At 39.3% G+C, this 27,380-nt stretch overlaps 1 protein-coding gene across 5 annotated transcripts in view; it reads right to left on the reverse strand.

Moving 5' to 3' along the window:
- The window catches only part of PLOD2 (procollagen-lysine,2-oxoglutarate 5-dioxygenase 2), a 302,336-nt gene that overhangs the window by 99,353 nt on the left and 175,603 nt on the right, over nt 1-27,380 (reverse strand). For all 5 annotated transcript variants that reach the window (XM_036349575.1, XM_036349574.1, XM_036349576.1 and 2 more), the window contains 3 exons: nt 27,116-27,228; nt 25,060-25,123; nt 23,013-23,110 (listed from right to left, as the gene is read on the reverse strand). In XM_036349575.1, the coding sequence (XP_036205468.1) occupies nt 23,013-23,110; nt 25,060-25,123; nt 27,116-27,228 (275 nt within the window). The remainder of the gene's footprint in view (nt 1-23,012; nt 23,111-25,059; nt 25,124-27,115; nt 27,229-27,380) is intronic.

Below are 27,380 nucleotides of genomic sequence, written 5' to 3' on the forward strand. Positions count from 1 at the left end.
GGATAAATCCTACTTGGTCATGGTGTATGATCTTTCTGATGTACTGCTGGATCCGATTTGCTAAGATTTTGTTGAGGATTTTGGCATCTATGTTCATGAGGGATATTGGCCTGTAATTCTCTTTCATTGTGTTGACTTTCCCTGGTTTTGGTATTAGGGTGATGCTGGCTTCATAGAATGAGCTTGGAAGTGTTCCTTCCTCTTGGATTTTTTGCAGTAGTCTGAGGAGGATAGGTTTTAGTTCTTCCTTGAATGTTTGGTAAAACTCCCCTCTGAAGCCGTCTGGTCGTGAACTTTTGTTTGCTGGAAGCTTTTTGATGACTGCTTCAATTTCTTCCATAGTTATTGGCCTATTGAGAATTTTAGATTCTTCCTGATTAAGTTTTGGAATGTTGTATTTTTCTAGGAATATGTCTATTTCATCCAGGTTGTCTAGTTTGTTGGAGTAGAGTTGTCCATAGTATTTTTTAACAATCATTTGTATTTCTGTGGGGTCTGTTGTTATTTCGCCTCTATCATTTCGGATTTTGTTTATTTGGGTCCTCTCTCTTTGCTTCTTGGTGAGCCTGGCTAGAGGTCTGTCAATCTTGTTTATCCTTTCAAGGAACCAGCTCTTTGTTTCATTGATTTTCTGTATTGTTTTTTTTTTTTTTTGTCTCTATGTCATTTATTTCTGTTCTAATCTTTATTATCTCCTTCCTTCTGCTCATTCTGGGCTTTTCTTGTTGCTCTCTTTCTAATTCTTGGAGCTGTAGATTTAGATGATTTACTACCATTTTTTCTTGTTTGTTGAGATAGGCCTGTAGAGCTATAAACTTCCCTCTCAGGACTGCTTTCATTGCGTCCCAAAGGTTTTGGATTGTTGTGTTTTCATTGTCATTAGTTTCCAGGATGTTTTTAATTTCTTCTTTGATCTCATTGGTAACCCAATCAGTATTTAATAACGTGCTATTCAGCTTCCAAGGGTTTGAGTATTTTGAGTTGTTTTTATTGTAGTTTATTTCTAATATTATGGCTTGTGGTCTGAGAAGATGCTTGGTATGATTTCAATCTTCTTGAATTTGGGGAGACTTTGTTTGTGACCCAATATGTGGTCCATTTTTGAAGATGTCCCATGAGCACTTGAGAAGAATGTATATTTTGTGACTTTTGGGTGAAGTGTTCTGAAAATGTCAATTAAGTCCATCTGATCTAGTGAGTCATTTAGGATTGCCGTTTCTTTGCTGAGTTTTTGTCTAGCTGATTTATCCAGTGATGTCAGTGGTGTATTAAAGTCCCCTACTATGATTGTATTGTTGTCGATCTCTCCCTTGATATCTTCCAGGAGTTTTCTTATGTATGTGGGTGCTCCTGCATTGGGTGCATATATTTTTATCAGGGTTATATCCTCTTGTTGTATTGATCCCTTTAGTATTATGAAGTGGCCTTACTTATCTCCTTTTATGGACTTCACTTTGATGTCTCTTTTGTCTCATATAAGTATTGCTACCCCAGCTTTTTTTTCATTTCCATTTGCCTGAAAGATATTTTTCCATCCCTTCACTTTCAGTCTGTGTGAGTCCCTTCTAATGAGGTAGGTCTCTTGTAGACAGCAAATATATGGGTCATGTTTTTTTATCCGTTCAGCCACTCGATGTCTTTTGATTGGACCATTTAGTCCATTTACGTTTAAAGTTATTATTGAAAGGTACTTGTTTGTAGCCATTTCTATTTTTTTATGTAACTGTTTTCTTTCTGGGCTTTTTAGTTTTTCTTTTTACACCAGTCCATTTAGCATTTCTTGCATTGCTGGCTTGGTGGTGATAAACTCCCTTAGCCTTTTTTTTGTCTGTGAAGCTTCTTATTTCCCCTTCAATTTTGAATGATAGCATTGCTGGATAGAGTATTTTTGGATTCAGTCCTTTGCTTTGCATCACTTTGTAAATTTCTGTCCATTCTTTTCTGGCCTCATGTGTTTCTGTTGAGAAATCATTTGATAATCTGATGGGGGATCCTTTGTAGGTAACTCTCTGTTTCTCTCTTGCAGCCTTTAAGATTCTGTCTTTGTCTTGTACATTTGCCATCGTTATTATGACGTGTCTTTTTTTTTTTTTTTGTTTTTTTTATTTTTTTTTTTTTTTTTTTTTATTTTTTTTTTTTTTTTTGATTAAATTATAAAAAAGGGTATTACATATGTGTCCATTTTATCCCCCCGCCCTAGACAGTCCCCTAGCCTCCCCTATCCCCCCATGTCTTATGTCCACTGGTTATGCTTCTATGCATGCATACAAGTCCTTTAGTTGATCTCTTACCCCCCTACCTCCTGCCCCGCAACCCTCCCCGGCCTTCCTGCTGCAGTTTGACAATCTGTTTGAGGGAGCTCTGCCTCTGTATCTATTATTGTTCAAAAGTTTATAATGGTCTCTATTATCCATGAATGAGTGAGATCATGTGGTATTTTTCCTTCATTGACTGGCTTATTTCACTTAGCATAATGCTCTCCAGTTCCATCCATGACGTTGCAAATGGCAAGAGTTCCTTCCTTTTTAGAGCAGCATAGTATTCCATCGTGTAGATGTACCACAGTTTTCTAATCCATTCATCTACTGATGGGCACTTAGGCTGTTTCCAGATCTTAGCTATGGTGAATTGTGCTGCTATGAACATAGGGGTGCATATATCCTTTCTGATTGGTGTTTCTAGTTTCTTGGGATATATTCCTAGAAGTGGGATCACAGGGTCAAATGGGAGTTCCATTTTCAGTTTTTTAAGGAAACTCCATACTGTCTTCCATAGTGGCTGCACCAGTCTGCATTCCCACCAGCAGTGCACAAGTGTTCCTTTTTCTCCACATCCTCTCCAGCACTTGTCGTTTGTTGATTTGTTGATGATAGCCAGTCTGACAGGTGTGAGATGGTACCTCATTGTTGTTTTGATTTGCATCTCTCGGATGATTAGTGACTTTGAGCATGTTTTCATATGTCTCTTGGCTTTCTGAATGTCCTCTTTTGAAAGGTGTCTATTTAGGTCCTTTGCCCATTTTTTGATTGGATTGTTTATCTTCCTTTTGTTAAGTTGTATGAGTTCCCTATAAATTTTGGAGATTAGGCCCTTATCGGATATGACATTGGCAAATATGTTTTCCCACACAGTGGGTTTTCTCGTTGTTTTGTTGATGGTTTCTTTTGCTGTGCAGAAGCTTTTTATTTTGATGTAGTCCCATTTGTTCATTTTCTCTTTAGTTTCAAGTGCCCTAGGAGCTGTATCAGTGAAGAAATTGCTTCGGCATATGTCTGAGATTTTGTTGCCTTTGGATTCTTCTAGAATTTTTATAGTTTCCTGTCGTACATTTAAGTCCTTTATCCATTTTGAGTTTATTTTTGTATATGGTGTAAGTTGGTGGTCTAGTTTCATTTTCTTGCATATATCTGTCCAATTTTCCCAGCACCATTTATTGAAGAGACTATCTTGGCTCCATTGTATGTTCTTGCCTCCTTTGTCAAATATTAATTGAGCATATTGGTTCGGGCCGATTTCTGGGCTCTCTATTCTATTCCATTGATCTATATGCCTATTCTTGTGCCAGTACCAGGCAGTTTTGAGAACAGTGGCTTTGTAATACATCTTGATATCTGGTATTGAGATCCCACCTACTTTGGTCTTTTTCAGGATTGCTGCAGCTATTCGAGGTCTTTTTTTATTCCAGATGAATTTTTGGAGAGTTTGTTCTAGATCTCTGAAGTATGCCGTTGGTATTTTAATGGGAAGTGCTTTGAATTTATAGATTGCTTTGGGTAGTATGGACATTTTAATGATGTTGATTCTACCAATCCATGAACACGGTATGTTCTTCCATCTGTTTATGTCTTCCTCTATATCTTTTTTCAACGTCCTGTAGTTTTCTGAGTAGAGGTCTTTTACCTCTTTAGTTAAGTTTATTCCTAGGTAGCTTAATTTTTTTGGTGCGATGGTAAACGGGATTGTTTTTATAATCTCTCTTTCTGAAAGTTCACTATTGGTGTATAGAAATGCCTCAGATTTCTTGGGGTTAATTTTGTATCCTGCTACATTGCCAAATTCATGTATTAAGTCCAGTAGCTTTTGGATGGAGTCTCTAGGGTTTTGTATGTATAATATCATGTCGTATGACGTGTCTTGATGTGGGTCTTTTGTGGTTCATCTTGCCTGGGACTCTCTGTACTTGTGTAACTTTTTTCTTCCCCATATCTGGGAAGTTTTCTGACATTATTTCTTCAAATAGATTTTCTAATCCTTGCTGCTCTTCTTGTCCTTCTTGCAGCCCTATTATGCGTATGTTACTTCATTTCATGTTGTCCCAAAGCTTCCTTAGGCTCTCCTCCTGCTTTTTAATTTTTTTCTCCAGTTGCTGTTCAGATTGAGCTTGTTTCTCTGCCTTATCTTCTAATTCACTAATTCGGTCCTCTGCTTCTTCTAGTCTGCTGTTGAAACTTTCCATGGTGTTTTTGATTATAGCTATATCATTTTTCATTTCTTCCTGATTCTTGCAGAGGTTGTTGATTTTCTCATCCATCCGGTGAATGAATTGTACAACCATTATTCTGAATTCTTTTTCTGTCATGTTGCATGCTTCAACTTCATTAATGTCCTTTCTTTGCAACTCCTCATTGTCTTTCCTATGGGTGTTGTTTCGTCTCTTCATTCTGATTATCTCCCGATGGTTCAAACGTTGAGTTGCGTGGGCCTGCGTTGTGTGCAGTGGGAGCCTCCCACCACCCTAGTGTCACTGAAGAGCTCTGACACTAAGATGTGTGGTTGTGGTGGGATGGTGGGAACCAGGCTCGCTCTGAGTCAGTGTTGTCAGCGCTCAATGTGGCCTCGTACGCGCCCTTAGAATCAGGGACCCTGCTTGCTCCGTGCTGAAACAGAGACCTCCCTGAAGCGTGTTGAAAACCAGAGCCCCCTAGCATGCGCCAGGAGTCAGAGTTCCCCAGAATCCAGTATCAGAGTCTCTGTTGCTTCGCGTACCCTTGCCTTGAGAATCAGGGTCCCTGTGTGCTCTTGCACCAGGAATTAGAGTCACTGGCTCTTAGTATGAATGCACAGGGAACCAGGATCTCAGGCGCAGGTGATAAGAAACACAGTCAAGTCACTGGTGCTTGGTGCTGCCTCCTGCCCAGAGAATCTGGGTCCCTGGGCCTGTGATACACGGGACAAATTCCCAGTGTTCGCGTGATTGCTCCCAGCCCGGGGCTCTGAAGCTGGCAGTGCCTGTAGGCTCAGTTCCTGGGGTTCGCGTGCTTGCTTCCAGCCCAGGGCTCAGAAGCCGGCCCTACATGGGATCAGCTCCAAGGTGCTGGAGCACTTCCAGGCTAAAGTTCCTGGAGCGCTGAGGCCCAGGCAAGGGGTGGGTCTATCAGTTAGTTACTCTGGTGCTGCCTGCAAGCCTGCGGGAAGGGGGAATGGGCTCTGTTACTCACGGACCTGCTGCTGGGATTTCTGAACTTTTGGTGTCCGCAGGTCTGTAGCTGTGGTCACAGGTCTCTGTCCCCAGTGGCTGCAGGGTCCTGGTATGCATCTGAGATCAGACTGGGTGGTGCAGAGGCCAGGATCCTAGTGTCAAGCAGCTCTGTTTCCCAAGATGGCGTGGTCGCCGTGCCTGTGCTGGCCGCCCAAGAGTGTCCGTGCAGGGAGCGGGACTCCGCTGCCTAAGACTGCCCGGTTTAGCAGCCCCTTAAAAGACCTGCAGAATCTAACTGTCCCTGGCTCATACACACACACCACACGCGTCCACATACTCCTCTATCACTTCCTTGCGCTCTCACACTCTCTCCCTCCCTACCTTCCTGCTGGTCGCCATTTTCTCCTAAATTCATTTCTTAATTGTTGGGACTATGGGTAATTTTCCTCTGTATCTGTTGGAATTAGGTTTTTTTTCTACACTGAATATATGCCATTTGTTAATAAAGATGTTTTAAAATAGGACATACATAAAATCAGTAATTTTATAATGTTATAGAAAAAATGTTATACAAAATTTTATAATGTTCCTGTATAGTTACAGGAATGGTGACTCAGGTTAACTGTGAATTTGAAGAAATTGTTTCAAGTTCAAACCCAAACTCCTAAATTGAGGTCAAGGAAGCCATATTACACACTCAGAAGGACTACACTGAAGTCTTTACCCCTGTTAGTGGTTTAGAAAAATGTCCAGCACTTCAAGCACAGAACCAAGATAAGACATTTATTTCCATTGTTATAAAATATCTTACTAATATACAGATTTATCCCAGTGAATTTTGTTTTATTAGATTTAAGTTTTTATTTTATTAAAGATATCCACCTGCAAAATTATAATTCTAAGCTTTTCCACATTAGGCAAATATTTTCTCCTTTATATTAATCCCCTTATTGTAAGTTAGGTTTTTTGAGTTTAAGTGTGTTGGGCCTCAAAATAGCATCAGAGATTTGATCACAGCATATCCATAGCATTCTGCTGTAATAATATTAGCATCTGGGTAGAGACCTGATGACACAGCAATCTGGTGTAACATTAAATTAGTAGATTATTAAGTGATGTTTATATTTTATTTTTTAAAATATTCTAAAGATTTTCAATGTCATCACATATGTGAAACCATAATTCAAAGTAGAGATGGAAAAATTTCTGTATTAGGTCAGGAAATTTGCCCAGTTTGTACAAATTTACCAAAAGTAACAACTAAAAGTATATTTCATCCAAAATATATCCCAAATCTTTTGTTCTACTAAAGGGTTCTGAATTCTTCCAACCTTATAAAAACTTTCTGAAAACTACTTTTCTTATATGTGTAACAGACTATTCCCTTTTTTGTTGTTGCTTTCTCTTTTATTATTATTATTTTTTAATCTCTATTGTTGAGATTATTACAAATGTCCCTATTTTTCCCCCCATTTCCCCCCTCCACCTGGTTCCCTCCCAGCCCCAGGTCTTCGCCACGATATTATCTGTGTCCATAAGTAATGCATATCTATACTAATAAAAGCCTAGGTGGTCCTTGCGCCCTCATGTGACACCCTCACATCATCACAAGATGGCCAACAGTGAAGGGCAGTTGTGGGTGATTGGGCTGGCAGGGGAGGGCAGTTAGGAGTAAGAACAGGTCAGCAGGTGAGGGCAGTTATGGGCGACCAGGCCAGCAGGGGAAAGGAAGTTGGGGGTGGTCACGCCTGTAGGGGAGGGCAGCTGGGGTTAACCAGGCCTGCTGGGGAGGGTAATTGGGGGACATCAGGCTGGCAGGGGAGGGCAGTTGGTATCCATCAGACTGGCAGGGGAGGGCAGTTGGGGTCCATCAGACCAGCAGGGGAGGGCAGTTGGGGGTGAGATCAGGTCAGCAGGGGAGGGCAGTTATGGGTGACCAGGCCTGCAGGGGAGGACAGCTGGGGGTGATTGGGCTGGCAGGGGAGCAGTTAGGCATCAATCAGGCTGGCGGGGGAGCAGTTACGGGGCAATCAGGCTGGCAGGCAGAAGTGGTTAGGGGCAATCAGGCAGGCAGGCAGGCGAGTGGTTAGGAGCCAGCAGTCCTGGATTGTGAGAAGGATGTCTGACTGCTGGTTTAGGCCCCAAACTGGCAGTCAGATCTCCCCCGAGGGATCCCAGATTGGAGAGGGTGCAGACCGGGCTGAGGGACCCCTGCCCCTGTGCACGAATTTCATGCACTGGGCCTCTAGTATGCATATAAGATCTTTGTTTAATCTCTTCCTCCCCCTCTCCCCCCCCGACCATCCCTCTGAGAATCTTCAGTCTGTTCCATTTCCATGCCTCTGATTCTATTTTATTCACTAGTTTATTCTGTTCATTAGATTTCTTATTTGTTTATTTTGATTTTTAGATTCAATTGTTGATAGATATGTATTTATTGCCTTTTTATTGTTTATATTTTTTATCTTTTTCTTTTTCTTCTTCTTCCTCTTGTTAAAGAATACACTTCAACATTTCATGTAATACTGGTTTGGTGGTGAGCAGCTCCTTTAGCCTTTTCTTGTCTGTGAAGCTCTTTTTCTGACCTTCCATTCTAAATGATAGCTTTGCTGGTTGTAGAATATTCTTGGTTGTAGGTTCTTGCTATTCATCACTTTGAATATTTCTTGCCACTCCCCCTGGCCTGAATAGTTTCTGTTGAGAAATCAGCTGACATTCATATGGGCATTCCCCTGTAGATAACTAACTGCTTTTCAGATTCTCTTTGTCTTTAGCTTTTGGCATTTCAATTATGATGGATCTTGGTGTGGGCCTCTTTGGGTTCCTCTTATTTGGGACTCTCTGTGCTTCCTGGACTTGTAAGTCTATTTCTTTCACCAGGTATGGGAGGTTTTCTGTCATTATTTCTTCAAATAGGTTTTCAGTATATTGATCTCTCTCTTCTTCTGCACCTCCATAATGCGAAGGTTGGTACCCTTAAAGTTGTCCCAAAGTCTCCTTATACTATTTTCATATTTTTGGATTCCTTTTTCCTTTTGATCTTCTGGTTGGGTGTTTTTTGCTTCCTCATATTTCAAATTGTTGATTTGATGCTCACAATCCTTTATTCTACTATTGATTCCCTGTATATTATTCTTTATGTCTGTCAGTGTATGCTTAATTTCTGACTGGTCCTTCCCCCCCCCCCCTTTTTTTTTTCTTTTTCTTTTGGAGGTTTCTAGAAGATTCATGAGTAACCTTATAACTGTGTTTTTTTGTTGTTGTTTTTTGTTTTTGTTTTTAAATATATTTATTAATTTTTTACAGAGAGGAAGGGAGAGAGATAGAGAGTTAGAAACATTGATGAGAGAGAAACATCGATCAGCTGCCTCTTGCATATCTCCTACTGGGGATGTGCCCGCAACCCAGGTACATGCCCTTGACTGGAATCGAACCTGGGACCTTTCAGTCCGCAGGCCTTCGCTCTATCCACTGAACCAAACCGGTTTCGGCATAACCGTGGTTTTGAACTCTATATCCAGTAGTTTGCTTTCTTCCATTTCTTTCATTTGTGACATGTTTCTTCATCTTCCCATTTTGGCTCCTTCCCTGTGTTTGTTTCTATGTAGTGGGTAGAGCTGCTACGTCCCCTTGAGTTTTTGGGTGGCCTTGTGTAGTAGGTGTTCTATAGGGCCCAGTGGCTCAGTCTCCCCAGTCACCTGAGCTAGGAGCTCTAGATGCACCACTTTGTGGACTGTGAGCACTGTTTTGTTTTAGTTGAGACTTGATTGCTGTTGGTGTCACTGGGACTACAGTGGGAAAGCTGCCGTGCAGGAGACACCCCTATGGAGCAGGACTTGCTTCAGTGGGGCTTTGGTGCTCACTGAGTCTTCCCCTTGAGTGTGTCACTTATGGATGTGTAGAGTTGTAATCTGGTATGGTCTGACACAGACCACTGGGTACACTGGCTCTTGGGTCTCCAGAGAGGTGTAAAGTCAGCCACTGCCTGGGGCCACCCAGCAGGTGTTAGAGAGATATTCAGATTCCTCCTCTTTGTTTCGGGTTTGGAAGTGCCCAGATGAGGTCCAGCTATGAAGTAAGGCCAGCTGGTGCTAGTGCCTGGTCTTGGGCCTTTTATTGATAGGTTTAGGGCTCCCTGACCCAGCTGCCACTTGTTTGAAAGATTTTAGCCTAAGCAAGGACAGGCTATTTCATATGCAAAAGCTGCTGCACACAGCTTAGTTGGGGTTGAAAATTGGACGAAGCGGGGTCTTAGGGAATCATCAGGGCAGAGCAAACAGAAATGGTTGCCGGTCAGCCCTGTGACCCAGGAGGTCTCAGCAAAGGAACAATGACCCCTGAGAGCATTCCATCTGAGAGAAAGCCGCCCCCATGTTCCTGCCCTGATGCCTGACAATTCAGTTCCTCCTCATACATGTCTGTGTTCCTAAGAGCCTTGCCCTGATGCTAGAGCTCAGAGGGAGCAGGACCTTATAAGTTCAGTTCATGGTACTGGCCTTTTAACATGTTAAGTGCCCAGCGTGTTTTGTCTTCCAGATGGAAAGTATAGTGTCAGTCACCGGTGACTGACTGGGCACCTAATGTGTTAAGAGGAACAGCTGGGTCTCCAGCAGCTTCTGTGTCACTGAGCCCCAATCCACACTGGTTTTTACAGCCCACAGTGCTTAATCCCCATAGGGACCACTTTTCCCAGCTCTGGGACCCTGCGTTGGGGGTATGGTGTGGGGCTGGGACCCCTTGCCCCTCCAAGCAGCCTCCACAGAGATGATCTCCCTCCCATTTAAAAAAGCAGCACATGTGGGTGCCATACCAGCCCATTACATGCCTTCACACCTCCTACCAGCCAGCTTTCCAGTGGCTCTGGATAATGACTGTTCTGTATTTTAGTTATAATTCTGATGTGGTTGTGGGGGGCAATGAGTACAGGCGTTTAACCATGCCACCAACTTCTGTGAATCTCCAACATTTGTTTTTTTTTAAGCATCATGATATAGTACTAACAATAAATTTGTTTCAAGAATAAAAAGTAATGCTTTAAACCAGAAATCATAGTTTCTACCTGAAAACTGATGTATATTAGATTTTATCTAGGCAAGTATGAAAATTAAATACAATATAGAAACATACAGTGTGTCCCAAAGAAATGTATACACATGTTGAAGAATTATTAATTCCAGTGGATTTAATCTAAAAAGAAAGAAACATCATTTTTTGGGACACCCTATGTTTCAAATAAAATGCTAATTAAAAATCACAAAATGGATGAGAGAAGGTGAAAGGATTAGTCAAAGAATATATATGCCTAATCCATAGTCACAGACAACAGTACAGTGATAGCCAGAGGGAAGGAGGGATGGGTGGAGGTAGGCAAAGGGGGCGGGGGGTGTATGGGGACATCTGTAATAGCATCAACAATACAAATAAAATTTAAAAAACACACAAAATTGTTCATAAACCACTATGAAAACAAATGAAAAATATTAATGCTCATGGATGTATACTGAAGGGACATAAAACTGAAAGCAGTTATGAATGAAAACAATATGGGAGGTTAGTGGGGCTGTCCGTTATTTTAAAAATTATTTTTTAAAAATATATTTTTATTTATTTCAGAGAGAAAAGAAGAGGGAGAGATAAAAGCAAGAATGATGAAAGAGAATTATTGACTGCCACCTCCTGCATGTCTCCCACTGGGGATCAAGCCCGCAACCCAGGCATGTGCCCTGACTGGGAATTGAACCATGACTTCCTGATTCATAGGTCAGTGCTCAACCACTGAGCCACACTAGCTGAGCTAAAAATTATTTTAAAATTGTTCTCCCTAATAATAGCATGAGATTTAGAGAAAGTAACTAAGTAAGAAATTAACTGCCCTAGCTGGTTTGGCTAGAATGTCAGCCCTTGAACTGAAGGGTCCCGGGTTTGATTCTTCAAGGGCATGTACCTCGGTTGCAGGCTGGATCTCTGGCCATGGTTGGGGCATGTGCAGGAGGTAACCAATTGATGTGTCTCTCTCACATTGATGCTTATCCCTATCTCTTCCCCTCCCTTCTACTCTCTCTAAAAATCTATGGAAAAATATCCTCAGATGAAGATTAACAACAACAATGAAAAAGAAATTAACTCATTTTTATATACTTTGTTCTATAAACACACTACAAACAATTTATCATTTACAGTTTATATGTATACAGTAGTCGTCCCCTACCCATAGTTTAACTTTCTGGGGTTTCAGTTACTCTGGTCAATCTTGATCCAAAATATTAAAAGAATCATTCCAGAAATAAATAACTCATAAGTTTTAAATTGCACATTGTTCTGAGTAGCATAATGAAATATGCCATCCGGCTCTCTCCTGCCTAGGACGTGAATCATCCCATTGTCCAGGTATGAAACCTATATACGCTCCACACCTGTTTAGTCACTTAACAATGACCCTCAAATGCAAGAGGAGTGATGCTGGTAATTTGCATGCGACGATGAGAAGCTGGAAGTGCTTATTTAAGTGAAAGGTGTGTATGTGCAGGAAAAACACATAGTATATATAGGGTTTGGTACTATTCACTGTTTCAGACATCCACTGAACAAATGGCCTAGGTTTTATTGAGTTCAATGTTATGGCACAAAACCCACTGACATTATATTGATCCCTCAATCAATAAAATAATAACTAAAATTAACTTATATAACTTATATAAAAATGTTTCACTTTTTTATGGTTGTTATATCTAAAGATTAATCTACTTTCTTCTTTCACTGTTAGCCTGAACACAGGGAAAAGCATGATATATTCATGTACCTGTATTTAACTTTAACATAATATTATTAAGTATTAGTATTAATTGAATGCTTTTTATATAGTCTTTTCTCAAAATTTTATATTATACCAAATAATAAATGAAAACTTCATTTTTTGATGCCAAATAAAATCACCGGAAAATAGACTAGCTTGGATCATGTCAGAGAAAATATAACAAGATCATCATACTGATTAAAATATCAGAAACAGAGGGGAACCAAGATGGCAGCATAGGTAAATGCCAGTACCACCACCTCCTACAACCACATCAAAATTACAACTAAAATAAAGAACAGCTATCATTCAAAACTGCCTGAAATCTGACTGAATGTAAGTCCTACAACTAGAGAAATAAAGAAGAAACTACAACAAGACTGGTAGGAGGGCGGAGGCATGAAACAGGCTGATCTGACACCCAGGTGTGAATTTTTTTTTTTTAATTGGGAGGGATATCTTGGCTGCAGAGGCCCTGTGTGAGGAGCAAGGGGTCCCAACCCCACACCAGAACCCAGCTGAGGGTTCCAGAGCTGATAAGAAAAGTCCCCATAACTCTGGGCTGTAAAAACCAGCAGGGATTGTGGCTGAGTGGCATGGAGGCTGCTGAAGACCCAGGTGTTCTTCCTAAAGGGCCAACACACAAACTCACTTGGACTTGATTCCTCTAAGCTCCAGCACTGGGTGGCTTTGGGGGACACAGGTACATATGTGGAGGAACTGGATTATCTGGCATTGCAGCAGGAATTCCAGGGGAGTTTTCTTGCAGACAGGGGTGTTCACAGGGTTCCTGTGCTGGGACCTCCCCATCACAGAGCTGACTGGCAGCCATCTCTGAGTTCCTATAATCCTGTCTCAAGTGTTTTCTCTGCTATGGTGATTCCCTGAGACTCTGCCCATCTAATTTGCAGCCCCACCCAAACTATTTGCAGCAGCTTTTCCATTTGAAGAGTCTGTCCTGGCACTAGCTTTAGACTTTGCTAAAATTTCTTAAATAAGCAGCAGGTGGCATCAGCATACCCAAAACCTATTAATAGCATACCCAAGACCTGACACTACCCCCAGACTGCCAGGCTTCACAGCTTAGCCTTACCAAGGCACTTCACAAGGCCAATACAAGGAATATCCATCTGCAGACCACTCTGTAGCTCCTGCCTGGTGGTTCCAGGCAGTGGATGACTTTGCACCTCCTGGGAGGCCACAGAGCCAGTGAATAGAGAGGCCAGCTTCAGACCATATTAAATTACAACCCTAAACATCCACAAGTGACACACTCAAGGGGCAGACTCAGTGAGCACCAAAACCCCACTGAAGCAAGTCTTAATCCATAGGGGTGTCTCCTGCACATCTACTCTTCCACTGCAGACACTGCTGGTCCTCACAGCCAAATGGCCTGAAGGTCAATTCCTACCAGTGATGCCAATAACAATCAAGGTTCAACTACAACATTGTGCACACAGCGGCACACCTTGAGTGCTCAGCTCAGGTGACTGGGGCCCTACAGGACACCTACTACACAAGGGAACTCTACCAATTCCAGGAGATATAGCAGCTCTACCCAATACATAGAAACAAACACAAGGAAGCAGCCAAAATGGGGAGACAAAGAAGCATGTCACAAATGAAAGAAATGGAAGAAAACAAACTTTTGGATACAGAGTCAAAACCACAGTTATAAGGGTACTCAAGGATCTTCATGATACTTTCAAGGACCTTAGAGAGAATGTCAAAGACATGAAAAAGGACCAGTCATAAATTAAGCATACACTAACTGAAATAAAGAATAACTTACAGGGACTCAACAGTAGAGTAGAGGATTCTGGGAATCAAATAAATGATTTGGAATATTAGGAGACAAAAAAGACACCCAGTCAGAAGAACAAAAAGAAAAAAAGAATAAAAAAATTTGAATACAGTATAAGGAGCCTCTGGGACAACTTCAAGTGTACCAACATTTGCATTATGGGGGTACCAGAAGAATAAAAGGAAGAGCAAGATTATGGAATATCTATTTGAAGAAATAATGACAGAAAACTACCCCTACATGGTGAAAGAAATAGACTTACAAGTCCAGGAAGCTCAGAGAGTCCCAAACAAGATGAGCCCAAAGAGCCCACATCAAGACACATCAAAATTAAATGCCAACAGTTAAAGACAAAGAGAATCTTAAAAGCAGCAAGAGGAAAGCAGTTAGTTATCTACAAGGGAGTGCCCATAGGACTGTCATCTGATTTATCAACAGAAATTTTGCAAGCCAGAAGCGAGTGACAAGAAATATTCAAACTGATGAATAGCAAGGACCTAAAATCAAGATTATTCTACTCAGCAAAGCTATCATTTAGAATTGAAGGTCAGATGAAGGGCTTCACAGACAATAAAAAGCTAAAGAAGTTCATCACCACCAAACTAGTATTACATAAAATGTTGAAGGGTATTCTTTAAGAAGAGGAAGAAGAAGAAGAAGAAAAAGGATATAAAAAATGAATATTCTAGTGTCAATAAACACATATATATCAACAATTGAATCTATAAATCAAAATAAATGAACAAGAAATCTAATGAACAAAATAAAATGGAATAAAATAGAATCAGAGGCATGGAAACATGGAATAGATTGGTAAATTTCAGAAGGAAGGGGAGGGTAGACTAGAAGAACCAGAGGACCAAATTAGCAAATTAGAAGACAGGGAAGCAAAACACATACAAACTGAATTGCAATTGGAAAAAAAATTAAAAGACAGGAGGAGAGCCTAAGGGAGCATTGAGACAACATGAAACAAAGCAACATATGAATAATAGGGGTGACGGAACAACAGGAAGAAGAACAATGGTTAGAAAACCAATTTGAAGAAATAATGTCAGAAAACTTCCCTGATGTGGGAAAGAAAAAAGTCACACAAGCACAGAGAGTCCCAAACAATATGAACCCAAAAATAATCAAACCAAGACACATCATAATTACGTTGGCAAATGTACAGGACAAAGAGAGAATCGTAAAGGCTACAAGAGAGGGACACAAAGTTACATACAAGGGATCTCCAATTAGATTATCAAATGATTTATCAACAGAAACACATCAGGCCAAAAAAGAATGGAAGGAAATTTACAAAGTGATGCAAAGCAAAGGACTGAATCCAAGAATACTCTATCCAACAAGGTTATCATTCAAAATTGAAGGGGAAATAAGGAGCTCCACATACAAAAAAAAAGCTAATGGAGTTTATTACAACCAAGCCAGCAATTTAAGAAATGCTTAAGGGATTGGTGTCAAAAGAAGAAATAAAATGGGAAAAAGAAACAGACACCAAAATAAAAATGGCTACAAACAAGTACTTATTAATAATAACTTTAAACGTAAACTGAGTAAATGCTCAAATCAAAAGACATCAAGTGACTGAATGGATAAAAAACAAAACAAAAACATGACCCATATATATGCTGTCTACAACAGACACACCTTAGAACACGAGACTCACACAGACTGAAAGTGAAGGTATGGAAAAATATCTTTTAGGTAAATGGAAATGGAGAAAAAGCTGGGGTAGCAATACTTATATCTGACAAAATAGACCTCAAAGTGAAGGCCATATCAAGAGATAAGGAAGGTCACTTTATAATACTAAAGGGATTGATACAATAAGAGGATATAACCCTGATAAACATATGTGCACCCAATGCAGGAGCACCCAAATACATCAAAACAAACAAAGAGACAAAAAAACCAACAACTCCTGGAAGACATCAAGGGAGAGATTGACAACAATACAATCATAGTAGGGAACTTTAATATCCACTGACATCACTGAATAATTCTCTAGACAAAAAATCAGCAAAGAAACAGCCATCCTAAATGACTCACTAGATCAGATGGAATTAATTGACATCTTCAGAACATTTCACCCCAAAACCACGTAATATACATTCTTCTCATGTGAACATGGGACATTTTCAAAAATAGACCACATATTGGGTCACAAGCAAAGTCTGTCCAAATTCAAGAAGATTGAAATCATATCAAGATCTTCTCAGACCACAATGGCATAATATTAGAAATCAACTACAATAAAAACAATCACAAAAATTCAAACACTTGGAAGCTGAATAGCATGCTATTAAACAATTATTGGGTTATCAAAGAGATCAAAGAAGAAATTAAAAACTTCCTGGAAATGAATGACAATGAAAACACCACAATCCAAAATTTATGGGACACAATGAAAGCAGTCCTGAGTGGGAAGCTAATAGCTCTACAGGCCTACCTCAAAAAAACAAGAAAAATGGTAGTAAATTATCTAACTCTACCACTTAAAGAATTAGAAAGAGAACAACATGAAAAGCACAGAGTGACCAGTTGGAAGGAGATAATAAAGATCAGAGCAGAAATAATGACATAGAACAACAACAACAACAACAAAAAAATCAATGAAACCAAGAGCTGGTTCTTTGAATGGATAAACAAGATTGATGAACCTCTAGCCAGGCTCATCAAGAAACAAAGAGAGAGGCTCCAAATAAACAAAATCATAAATGAAAGAGGTGAAATAACAACAGACCCCACAGAAATACAAAGGATTGTTAAAACTAGTATGAACAACTCTAGTCTAACAAAATAGAAAACCTGGAGGAAATGGACATATTCCTAGAAAAATACAACCTTCCAAAACTCAATCAGGAAGAATCTAAAAATATCAATAGGCTGATAACTATGGAAGAAATTGAAGCAGTCATCAAAAAGCTTGTAGCAAACAAAAGCCCAGGGCCAGACAGCTTCACAGGGAAGTTTGACCAAAAATTAAAGGAAGAACTAAAACCTATCCTCCTCAGAGTATTACAAAAAATTCAAGAGGAAGGAACACTTCCCAGCTCATTCTATGAAGACAGCAATACCCTATTACCAAAACCAGATAGAGACAACACAATGAAAGAGAATTGCAGGCCAATATCCCTCATGAACTTAGATGACAAAATCCTCAACACAATTCTAGCAAATCAGATCCAGTATTACATCAGAAAGAAGACATAGTAGGATTTATCCCGGGGAAGCAAAAATAGTATATTACCCACAAATCAATAAACGTGAAACATCACATAAACAAATTGAGAGATAAAAATCACATGAGCATATCAATTGATGCAGAAAAAGCATTTGACAAAATCCAACACCCTTTCTTGATAAAGACTCTCAGCAAGGTGGGAATAGAAGGATCATACCTCAACATAATAAAAGCCATATATGACAAAACTACAGCCAACATCATACTCAATGGGCAAAAACTAAAAGCATTTCCCCTAAGAACGGGAACAAGACAGGGATGCCCACTCTCACCACTCCTTGTCGACATAGTACTAGAAGTACTAGCCATTGTGATCAGACAACAAGAAGAAATAAAAGGCATCCAAATTGGAAAAGAAGAATTAAAACTGTCCTTATTCACAGATGACATGATACTGTACATAGAAAACCCAAAGACTCCATCAAAAAATTATTAGACTTAATAAATGAATTTGTCAATGTAGCAAGATACTAAATTAATGCCAAGAAATCTATGGCATTTCTGTACACCAATAGTGAACTTACAGAAAAAGAGACTAAAAAAAATCCCATTTACCATCGCACCAAAAAAATTAAGATACCTAGGAATAAACTTAACTGAGAAGGTAAAAGACCTGTACTCAGAAAACTACAAGACAGTGAAAAAAAAAAGATAGAGGAAAGCATAAACAGCATAGAATAACATACCATTGTCATGGTTTGGTAGAATCAACATCATTAAAATGTCCATACTACCCAAAGCAATCTATAGATTCAATGCACTCCCCATTAAAATACCAACAACATATTTCACAGATCTAGAACGAACTCCCCAAATACTCATCTGGAATAAAAAAAAGACCCCGAATAGTTCGAGCAATTCTGAGAAAGAAGAACAAAGTAGATGGGACCTCAATACCAGATATCAAGATGTATTACAAAGCTAGTGTTCTCAAAACTGCCTGGTACTGGCACAAGAGAAGACATATGGATCAATGGAATAGAAGAGAGAACCCAGAAATTGACCCAAACCACTATGCTCAATTAATATTTGACAAAGGAGGCAAAAGCACACCATGGAGTCAAGACAGTCTCTTCAATAAGTAGTGTTGGGAAAATTGGACAGATACATGAAAAAAAAAATGAAACTAGGCCACCAACTTACACTATACACAAACATAAACTCAAAATGGATAAAGGACTTAAACATAAGATGGGAAACCATAAAAATACTAGAGGAATCCACAGGCAGCAAAATCTCAGACATATGTCTAAGCAATATCTTCACCGATAGAGCCCCTTAGGGCAATGGAAACTAAAGAGAAAATAAACAAATGGGACTACATCAAAATAAAAAAGCTTTTGTACAGCAAAAGAAACCATCAACAAAACAACAAGAAATCCCACTGCATGGGAGAACATATTTGCCAATGCTATCACTGATAAGGGTTTAATCTCCAACATTCATAGGGAAGTCATACAACTTAAGAAAAGGAAGATAAACAATCCAATTAAAAAAATGCACAATGGACCTAAATAGACTCTTTTTGAAAGAGGACATACAGCAGGCTGAGTGTCATATGAAAACATGCTCAAAGTCACTAATCATCCAAGAGATACAAATCAAAACAACAATGAGGTACCCACTCACACCTGTCAGAATGGCTATCATCAACAAATCAACAAATGACAAGTGCTGGTGAAGGTGTGGAGAAAAAGGAACCCTCATGCACTGCTGGTAGGAATGCAGACTGGTGCAGCCACTACGGAGAACAGTATGGAGTTTCCTCAAAAAAATAAAAATGGAACTCCCATTTGACCCAGTGATCCCACTACTAGGAATATATCCCAAGAAATCAGAAACACCAATCAGAAAGGATATATACACCCCTTTGTTCATAGCGGCACACTTTACCATTGCTAAGATTTGGAAACAGCCTAAGTGCCCATCAGCAGATGAGTGGATTAAAAAACTGTGGTACATCTACACAATGGAATACTATGCTGCAATAAAAAAAGAAGGAATTCTTACCATTTGCAACAGCATGGATGGAACTGGAGATCATTATGCTAAGTAAAATAAGCCAGTCAGAGAAAGATAAATATCACATGATCTCACTCATTTATGGAATGAACATTAACTGATGAATAAAAACAGATCCAGAGACAGAGAAGCATCGATCAGATTGTCAAACTTCAGAGGGAAGATAGGGGAGGGATCAACCAAAGGACTTGTAGGCATACATATAAGCCTAACCAATGGACAAAGGTACCAGGGGGGTAAGGGCATGAGGGGGGGGGGGCAATAGGGTGATAAGGGCACATATGTAATACCTTAATCAATAAAGAAATAAAAAACATCAATGATGAGAGAGAATCATTGATCAGCTGTCTCCTGTACACCCCCTCCCCCCCCACAGAGGATTGAGCCCACAACCCAGGTATATGCCCTAATTGGTAATCAAACTGTGACCTCCCAGTTCATAGGCAGAACTCAACCACTGAGCCAAGCCACTGAACCCCACAGTAATTTTACAAGTATTTTTTCTTTCCAGAAATAAACCTTTCTTACCACTCTCAAGAATAATGCTAGATCATTACATTGTTTAGACCAGGGGTCCTCAAACTACGGCCCATGGGCCACATGCAAATACAAATATTGTATTTGTTCCTGTTTTATTTTTTTACTTCAAAATAAGATATGTGCAGTGTGCATAGGAATTTGTTCATAGTTGTTTTTTTTTAAACTATAGTCTGGCCCTCCAACGGTCTGAGGGACAGTGAACTGGCTCCCTGTTTAAAAAGTTTGAGGACCCCTGGTTTAGACTCTGACATTCTAATTCCATTTATTGAAATGCTAATATAGGGTACACAAGTGCTGAACCCCAGGAAAACAAAAAGTTAATGGAATAAGATATGAGTTCTGTAATTCTTAGGCTAAAGCCCCAGTAAGTGAGACTAAAAATAAGGTAAATTCTATCACTGCCCAGTGTGTGGTATGTCCTTGATGGACAAAATTCCAGATATTATAAAAGCATACTAAAAGATGAACAAGATGGAGTAGGTTGGTAAAGGAGTGGAACTGGGGGCAGAGGATTCCAGAATGAGTGATATGCATGTACGAAAGATTTACAGAAAGAAAAAAAACATGAAAATTTTGTGAAGTTCAAAGTAATTCAGTATGGCAGGAGCTGAGAAAGAGAATGATTGTTTATGAAAAATGGGTGTGTGAATTTTTATTGTGCCAGGAGTTGGGTATGGGATAGTAGATGAGTGATCACTAAATAGGAGCAAAGTTTTAAAAGAGCCTTATGAGATAAGTTGAGATTTTGGAACTTTACCTAAATCCATGGAGGGTGCTGCACAGGTGAATAAAGTGATTGGCTTCTTCTTCAGCCAAAAACTCGTGTTCCACCAGTGGTCGGCAAACTCATTAGTCAACAGAGCCAAATGTCAACAGCACAACGATTGAAATTTCTTTTGAGAGCCAAATTTTTTAAACTTAAACTATATAGGTAGATACACTGTTATTAACTTAATTAGGGTACTCCTAAGGCTTAGGAAGAGCCACACTCAAGGGGCCAAAGATCCACATGTGGCTCGCAGGCCGCAGTTTGCTGACCAAGGTTAGGCTACGACTGTACTGGTGGGTGATTGTTACTGGTGGGAGGTTGCAGGTGGACTGAACTAAGGAAGTTGCCATTGGCACTAAGAAAATTAGATTAACCACCATACATAGCAGTTAGAAAGAATAGCACCTGGATTGGGAGAGGGAAGCAACTACCACTAAAATAAAACCCAGGTTCTGGTTAACCAATTGGATGGAAGAGGAGGCAGAGCTTAAGGTGCTGAGCTCCAGGCCTCATATGACACACAAGGAAATCTACCAACTGGGTATTCAGACCTGGAGTTCAGCAAAGATACCAGGAGTTAGTGGCAGGATCTGCAAATCATCAGCCTTCAGAGAAGATTTGCTGATGTGGGAGTGAAGCAAATTACCCAAAAATGTGTGCAGAAGAGAAAAGGAAGATGTCTCAGATAGATACTGTGGAACTCTTAACTAAAACAGTATAGGCAGAGGACCATTCTCCCAAACCCATCGCCCTCCACATACAAAAGAAAATTTTTAAAAAATGTATAGTAAAGCAAGAAAAGAGAAAGATTGAAGAGGAAAAACTAGAAAATCAGTAGACAGATCAGCAGAGCATCATGGAAACAAAGGGAAAGAATATTTCAAGTAGGACCAAATGAGATCAACACTGTTGAAAGCTATCTTTGGGTGAATTAAAAATGAGGGCTGACAAGTGTTTTCTATTCAACAAGGACATAACAACCCACAGGACCTGGAGGCTCATTTCCTGGTGGGTGGGAAGGTGCATGGTAGCTGTGAGTTGTCTCCACTTTAAAGAAGCAGCCTGGTTGTGATGTGGAGGAGAAAAGATAGGAAGGCTGGAAGGCAAGTGGATTGAGGGGGATATTATAGTTTGTGTTGGCTCAGTTTTGTTTTGTTTAGAGGATGGGAAATATTTGAGGGTCTTTAAAATGCTAATAAGAAGGATAATGCACCTGGGGAAATTGATACACGATAGAGAGAGGAGAACACATGGGAAAGCCAGCTTTATAGGAGAACTGGAACAGGACAGAAAGCAAGGTAGAAAGATTAACTAAGAGAGAAGGGGAGTCTACTTCCATTTTGATATTGGAAACACTGCCAAAGTGGGTTTTCCCTTGAATTTCTTCCTATGCATATAGCTTTTACTGGAATTCTGACTACTCACTTTTCTGAAACAGCACACATCTCCCCATCTTGGTCTTCCCACAAAGCAAATCTATTTGTAATCTCTTTTCATATAACTATGAATAAACCAGCCAACTCACTATCTCAGAACATGGTTGTGCGTGTGGTGCACGTGCGCGCGCGCGCACACACACACACACACGCGCGTGCACACACACACAATCATGTTCCATTTTAACTGGATACCAGCAATATGAACTTTACCAACTAACCTATACATTTGCAGTCAATTACATTTTCAGCAAGCTCAATTATAAACACCTGAAAAGCATCCAAAATTTCATTAGTCAAGTTGTGTTTGTCAACTATAACCCAGGTTGAAAATAAGTGCAAAAGGAAGCATTCTGTGCATATAATTACACCTCAATCTTAGCAGAGTTGTTACTTTAAAAAATGGTGACACAGGTGAAACAAATGATAACTTAACAACCTCAATTATTCCTATTAAGAGAGGATACCCTATATCAGTGGTTCTCAACCTTGGCTGCACATTAGAATCACCTGGTAATCTTTTTAAAATCCTGATTTCTGGGCCTCATCCTCCAGAAATTCTGTTTCTTTGTTACTAATGTTGTGGCCCCACCCCATAACAAAGAAACAGAATTTCCGGAGGATAAGGCCCAGAAATCAGGATTTTAAAAAGATTACCAGGTGATTCTAATGTGCAGCCAAGGTTGAGAACCACTGCCCTATATGAAGGAAACATGGCTCACTCTCCAGTTAGCTGTTATTATTAAACACTGAAGTGAAATGTGTTTTAAATAGCATAAAAAATTATCACTCTGCTGAGAAAAAGGCATCAGCTAATCTAGATGAAATCAGACACTATACTGTGTAAAAGATAAAGCCATTAAATTGTTGGCACCAAAATAAAGCCTCTTAAAGATATTAAAAAAGAAGCTGTTCTACATATTGCTCCATAGTCTATCTCCAAAAAATAAGAAAATAGGGAAAAGTCACTGTGACTCACCTTGGTGGGTCCATTTCCATTAATTGCCACTGGTAATGTTTCATAAAATACATTCTTAACTCTGGCTTTGCCATTTTCAAATTTCAGAACAACTTCATCTGAGTTAAAAAGAAAAACAGGTTTTAGTAATTTAAAATGTGCATGTATACTCATATATACATATGTGTGTATATATATATATATATATATATATATATATATATATTTTCTTATTGTTATAAATTTGCTCATGCATGCTATCACTTGTAGTAACTTGGCCTACTCCAAGTCAACAGATACCCAAATGACAAAGAATGAGATTCTGAGTACCTCACATACTCCAACCTGGCACCAGCAGACTGAGGTGCTGAGCCACTGAAGTGTCTGGTGGAAGGAAAGCATCTTTGCAATCCTGCCTCCGCCTCCTGATAGTAATGTGATCTTAGAAGAGTTAAATTATTGTCACAATTTATTCATCTGTAAAATGGGATCCTTGCCTGCCTTTCAAGGTTATTATAAAGGTAATAACAATATATGTAAGGCAAATAGAACACTGACTGGCACAATAAGCAAGGTTTCTACACTTGGCCATGACTGATAGTATTTCCAGTTCTTGAAAATCAGGTTTACTGTGGAAAGCATTATGGAGTTACCTCAAAAAATTAAAATTGCAACTGCCTTATGACCCAGCAATTCTACATCTGGGAATAAATTCAAAGAAACCCAAAACACTAATTTGAAAGAATATATGCACTCCTATGTCCACTGCAGAGTACAAGAGTCAAGATTTGGAAGCAGCCCAAGTGTCCATCAGTGGATGAGTAGATAAAAAACCTCTGGTACATTTATACCATGGAATGCTATGTGGTTGTAGAAAAGAAGGATCTCTTACCCTTTGAGACAGCATGGAGGGACTCGGAGAGTATCATGCTAAGTGAAATAAGCCAGTCAGAAAAAGGCAAGTACCATATGATTTCATTCATATGTGGAATCTAATGAACAAAATGAGCTAAATAAGCAAAATAGAGACAAACTTGTAGATAGAGAGCAAGCTGACAGCTGTCTGAGGTGTAGGCGGGGTGGAGAGATTGAACAAATAAAAGACAAAAAAGAGAGAGAAAAAAACTCACAGACATGAAGAACAGTGTGGTGATTACCAAACAGGGGGGAGGTGGGGGAGGGTAAAGAGGGGATAAATGGTGATAGAAAGAGACTTGACTTGGGGGGCAGGGGGAGCAGTGAACACACAATACAGTATTCAGATGATGTGTTATAGAATTATGCACCTGAACCTACACAATTTGTTACTCAGTGTCATCCCAATAAATTCAACAAAAAGGAAAAGAAAAAGTCAGGCTTAATGTAATTCCAGTAATATACAAATCATATGGGAGCAGAGAGGTATTTTTATTTGTTTTCAGATTCCTTCCCTCACTTCCTGAGCACTCCAATCTAAATTTTTTCCATTCTGAGAAACCTGTTACTCTATGTACTGCCTTGAAGAATCATATTGAATTGCAAAGTATTTTTAAATTTTAAGTATAATTTATTAATGAATTAGTGTATGTTGATATTTAATGTATTGATTAATTAATTTTAATGCATTAATGTATTTCATCAAGATATATGTCTATTTAAGAAAGCACACCACACACACACACTCCATAATGAATGTGCCCAGTTATCAGGTACCTTTCAGCTAGACGAAAAATACTCTTATACTCTACTATTCCTGAGTAATTCTCAATACAGGAAACACTTAATGAAAAATGTGTAACAGTAGGTATAATTAATTTAAAACTATATCTATAGTCCCAGATGGTGAGATACTAAATTCTATGTTACCTAAGGCAAAAAGCTTATCTTCTTTTGTTTCACTCTGAGGCAGTGATGTGAACTGGATGTATTTAACTGCATCAATAAGCTCAAGTCCAGTATATTTTAGTAGTTGCAATATCTACACAGTAAACCTTAGTCATAGCCCCAAAATGGATATACCAAACAGCAGCAGTTGAACACACAGATGTCCATTTGTATCCATGAGCAATTCATTGTTTTGGAAGCATACCTACAGCTCCATTTAAAGTCTGAAAAATTTTGCATTTGTGATCCAATGTGATGTTAAGAGCTTCCTAAAATAAGAACAGAGGTAATATTAAAAACGACAATGGAAACAACAAACACTATATGCTAATATAGTTTGTTCTTTTTAAAAAAATTAAATTCCATATGTAAATTATTCCAGCAATATTTTTCAGAAAGGTTATAATTTTACTATTGATTAAATTAGAGGATAGATAGAATGTATGGGAAAGCATTCATGCTGTTTTCCAAGTATTTCCACATCTCTACCTTCTGACTAATTCTGACCAGTGAATTGTTAGCAGAAGTAAAATGAATCACTTCCCATCTGGAGATGTCATTGCCAGTTGGAGACCCTAAGTGTGCTACTTCTCTCTGGCACATGAACCAGCAAGGTTGGAGATAGCTGCTTTATCAGCTAGGGCCCTACCCCCCTCTACTAAGTGACTACAATAAGCAGGAACCCCTGTTTATGTTAAACTGTTGAGCTTGGGGGTTATTACTGCAGCATAAACTGCCTGATTGCCAACAGGCTGGCAATTAATCTGCTTTACAAACCTTATGATTCTCGCTCAGCCCAGTGTGGCTCAGTGTTTGAGCGTAAACCTATGAACCAGGAGGTCGGGGTTCAATTCCGGGGTTGCTGGTTTGATCCCCAGTGTAGGGTGTGCAGGAACCAACCAATCAATGATGCTCTCTCATCATTGATGTTTCTATCTCTCTCTTCCTCTCCCTTCCTCTCTGAAATCAATAAAAATATATTTTTTAAAACCCTTATGATTCTCAATGCAGTTTTTCAGCTACATTGCTCTTCACAATAATATTCCTAAAAGTATTGTGCATGCTATTGTGGATTGAAACTTTGTGCTCCCTCAAAATTCCTATGTTGAAGCTCTAACCACAATGAGGGTTAAGTTCAGGTTATAAGAGGTGGTCCCTCATGATGGAAATTTTGCCCTTATAAGAAGAAATTAGTGTTTACAAACCTGTGCTTGCCCTCCCTCTCCCTTTCCTTCTCCCTCTGTCTGTCTCTTTCTTCCTCTATCTATCCCATTTGAGGACCAAATGAGGAAGAGAGTTTTCATCAGAAACTGACCGTGCTAGCAACCTTATCTCAGACTTCTAGACTCTTTGAAAACAATTTTTTCTATTGTTTAAACCATCCAGTCTATGGTATTTGGTTATGGCAATCCAAGAAGACTAAGACGTATACTAAGCATACTCTTATGCTTAGAGAGAAATTTAAACAGGATTTAGACAACCAAAAATATTATAAACACAACAGTGAGGAAGAACCCTAAGCAAAAACAACTAAATAAGACTCAAAGCACTTTCCTAGTTGAACTACAAGAAAAGATGAGCAACATGCTGCACCCACATCAAGAGGAGGTTTCTCTCCAGATGAGAGGCCAAATCCCTCAGGCTTGCCGTGGCAGGCACACAGAGGGAAAGTAAAATATAGAGATGAAGAAAAATAGCTTAAGAATGGAGTTTCTTAAGTACTAAGTGTCTAATGAAAATATTTAGGTCACTAAAGTACTTATCTAAGAAACAGAAACAATATAGCTGCAAATTCACTGTAAAATGTACTTTTAAGAAAACCTTGTTTCATAATGACAGCACCCATGAATACACGATTCAGTAAATTCTAGAACTGTAACAGTTATATTAGGTAAATATATTTAAAATATTGTTAAATTTGAGCTTTGGTTATACTTTTCTCCACAGTTTCATTTAAATCAATCTCAGGACTGCTATTTGCCCCAACATCACTCCCCTCCCCCGTTAATTACAGAATTCAGATTTCTAGCAAGATACATATACTACAAATAAAAGACAGCATTTCCTTTGCCTATTATATGTAGCCACACAAATATGTTGCAGTCAAAGAAAAAATACAAGAAAGTATTTTGTGAGAAGGGAGTTGACAAAACTGAGATAGTCCCTTATTTACTCTTCTGCCTGCTAACTGCCCCGAAGCTCCAGCAGCCTTCTTGGACAAGGGGGTTACATTGAAAATGGGAGCAGGAGCTATTACATACCCTCTTCAGTGGATCAATGTAAATTTTAGTATAAAATAGCTGATCATCATCATTATCCTGAAGGTTCCACTGTTGAACTATACGGTTGATATATGGAGCATAACCAATAAATCCTGCAATACAATAAAGAGAGAATATAGAATTTAGTAGTCAAAGACCAAAACTCATGTGTATGTTAATTCCATTGACCAACTACACAGTTATAGAACCTATTAGGTCAAATCCTTAGGCTGGAACATCACAGCTCATCATGAGAGAAATATGA

This window comes from Myotis myotis, unplaced genomic scaffold (assembly GCF_014108235.1).
Source record: "Myotis myotis isolate mMyoMyo1 unplaced genomic scaffold, mMyoMyo1.p scaffold_m19_p_2, whole genome shotgun sequence".
Lineage (NCBI taxonomy): Eukaryota > Metazoa > Chordata > Mammalia > Chiroptera > Vespertilionidae > Myotis > Myotis myotis.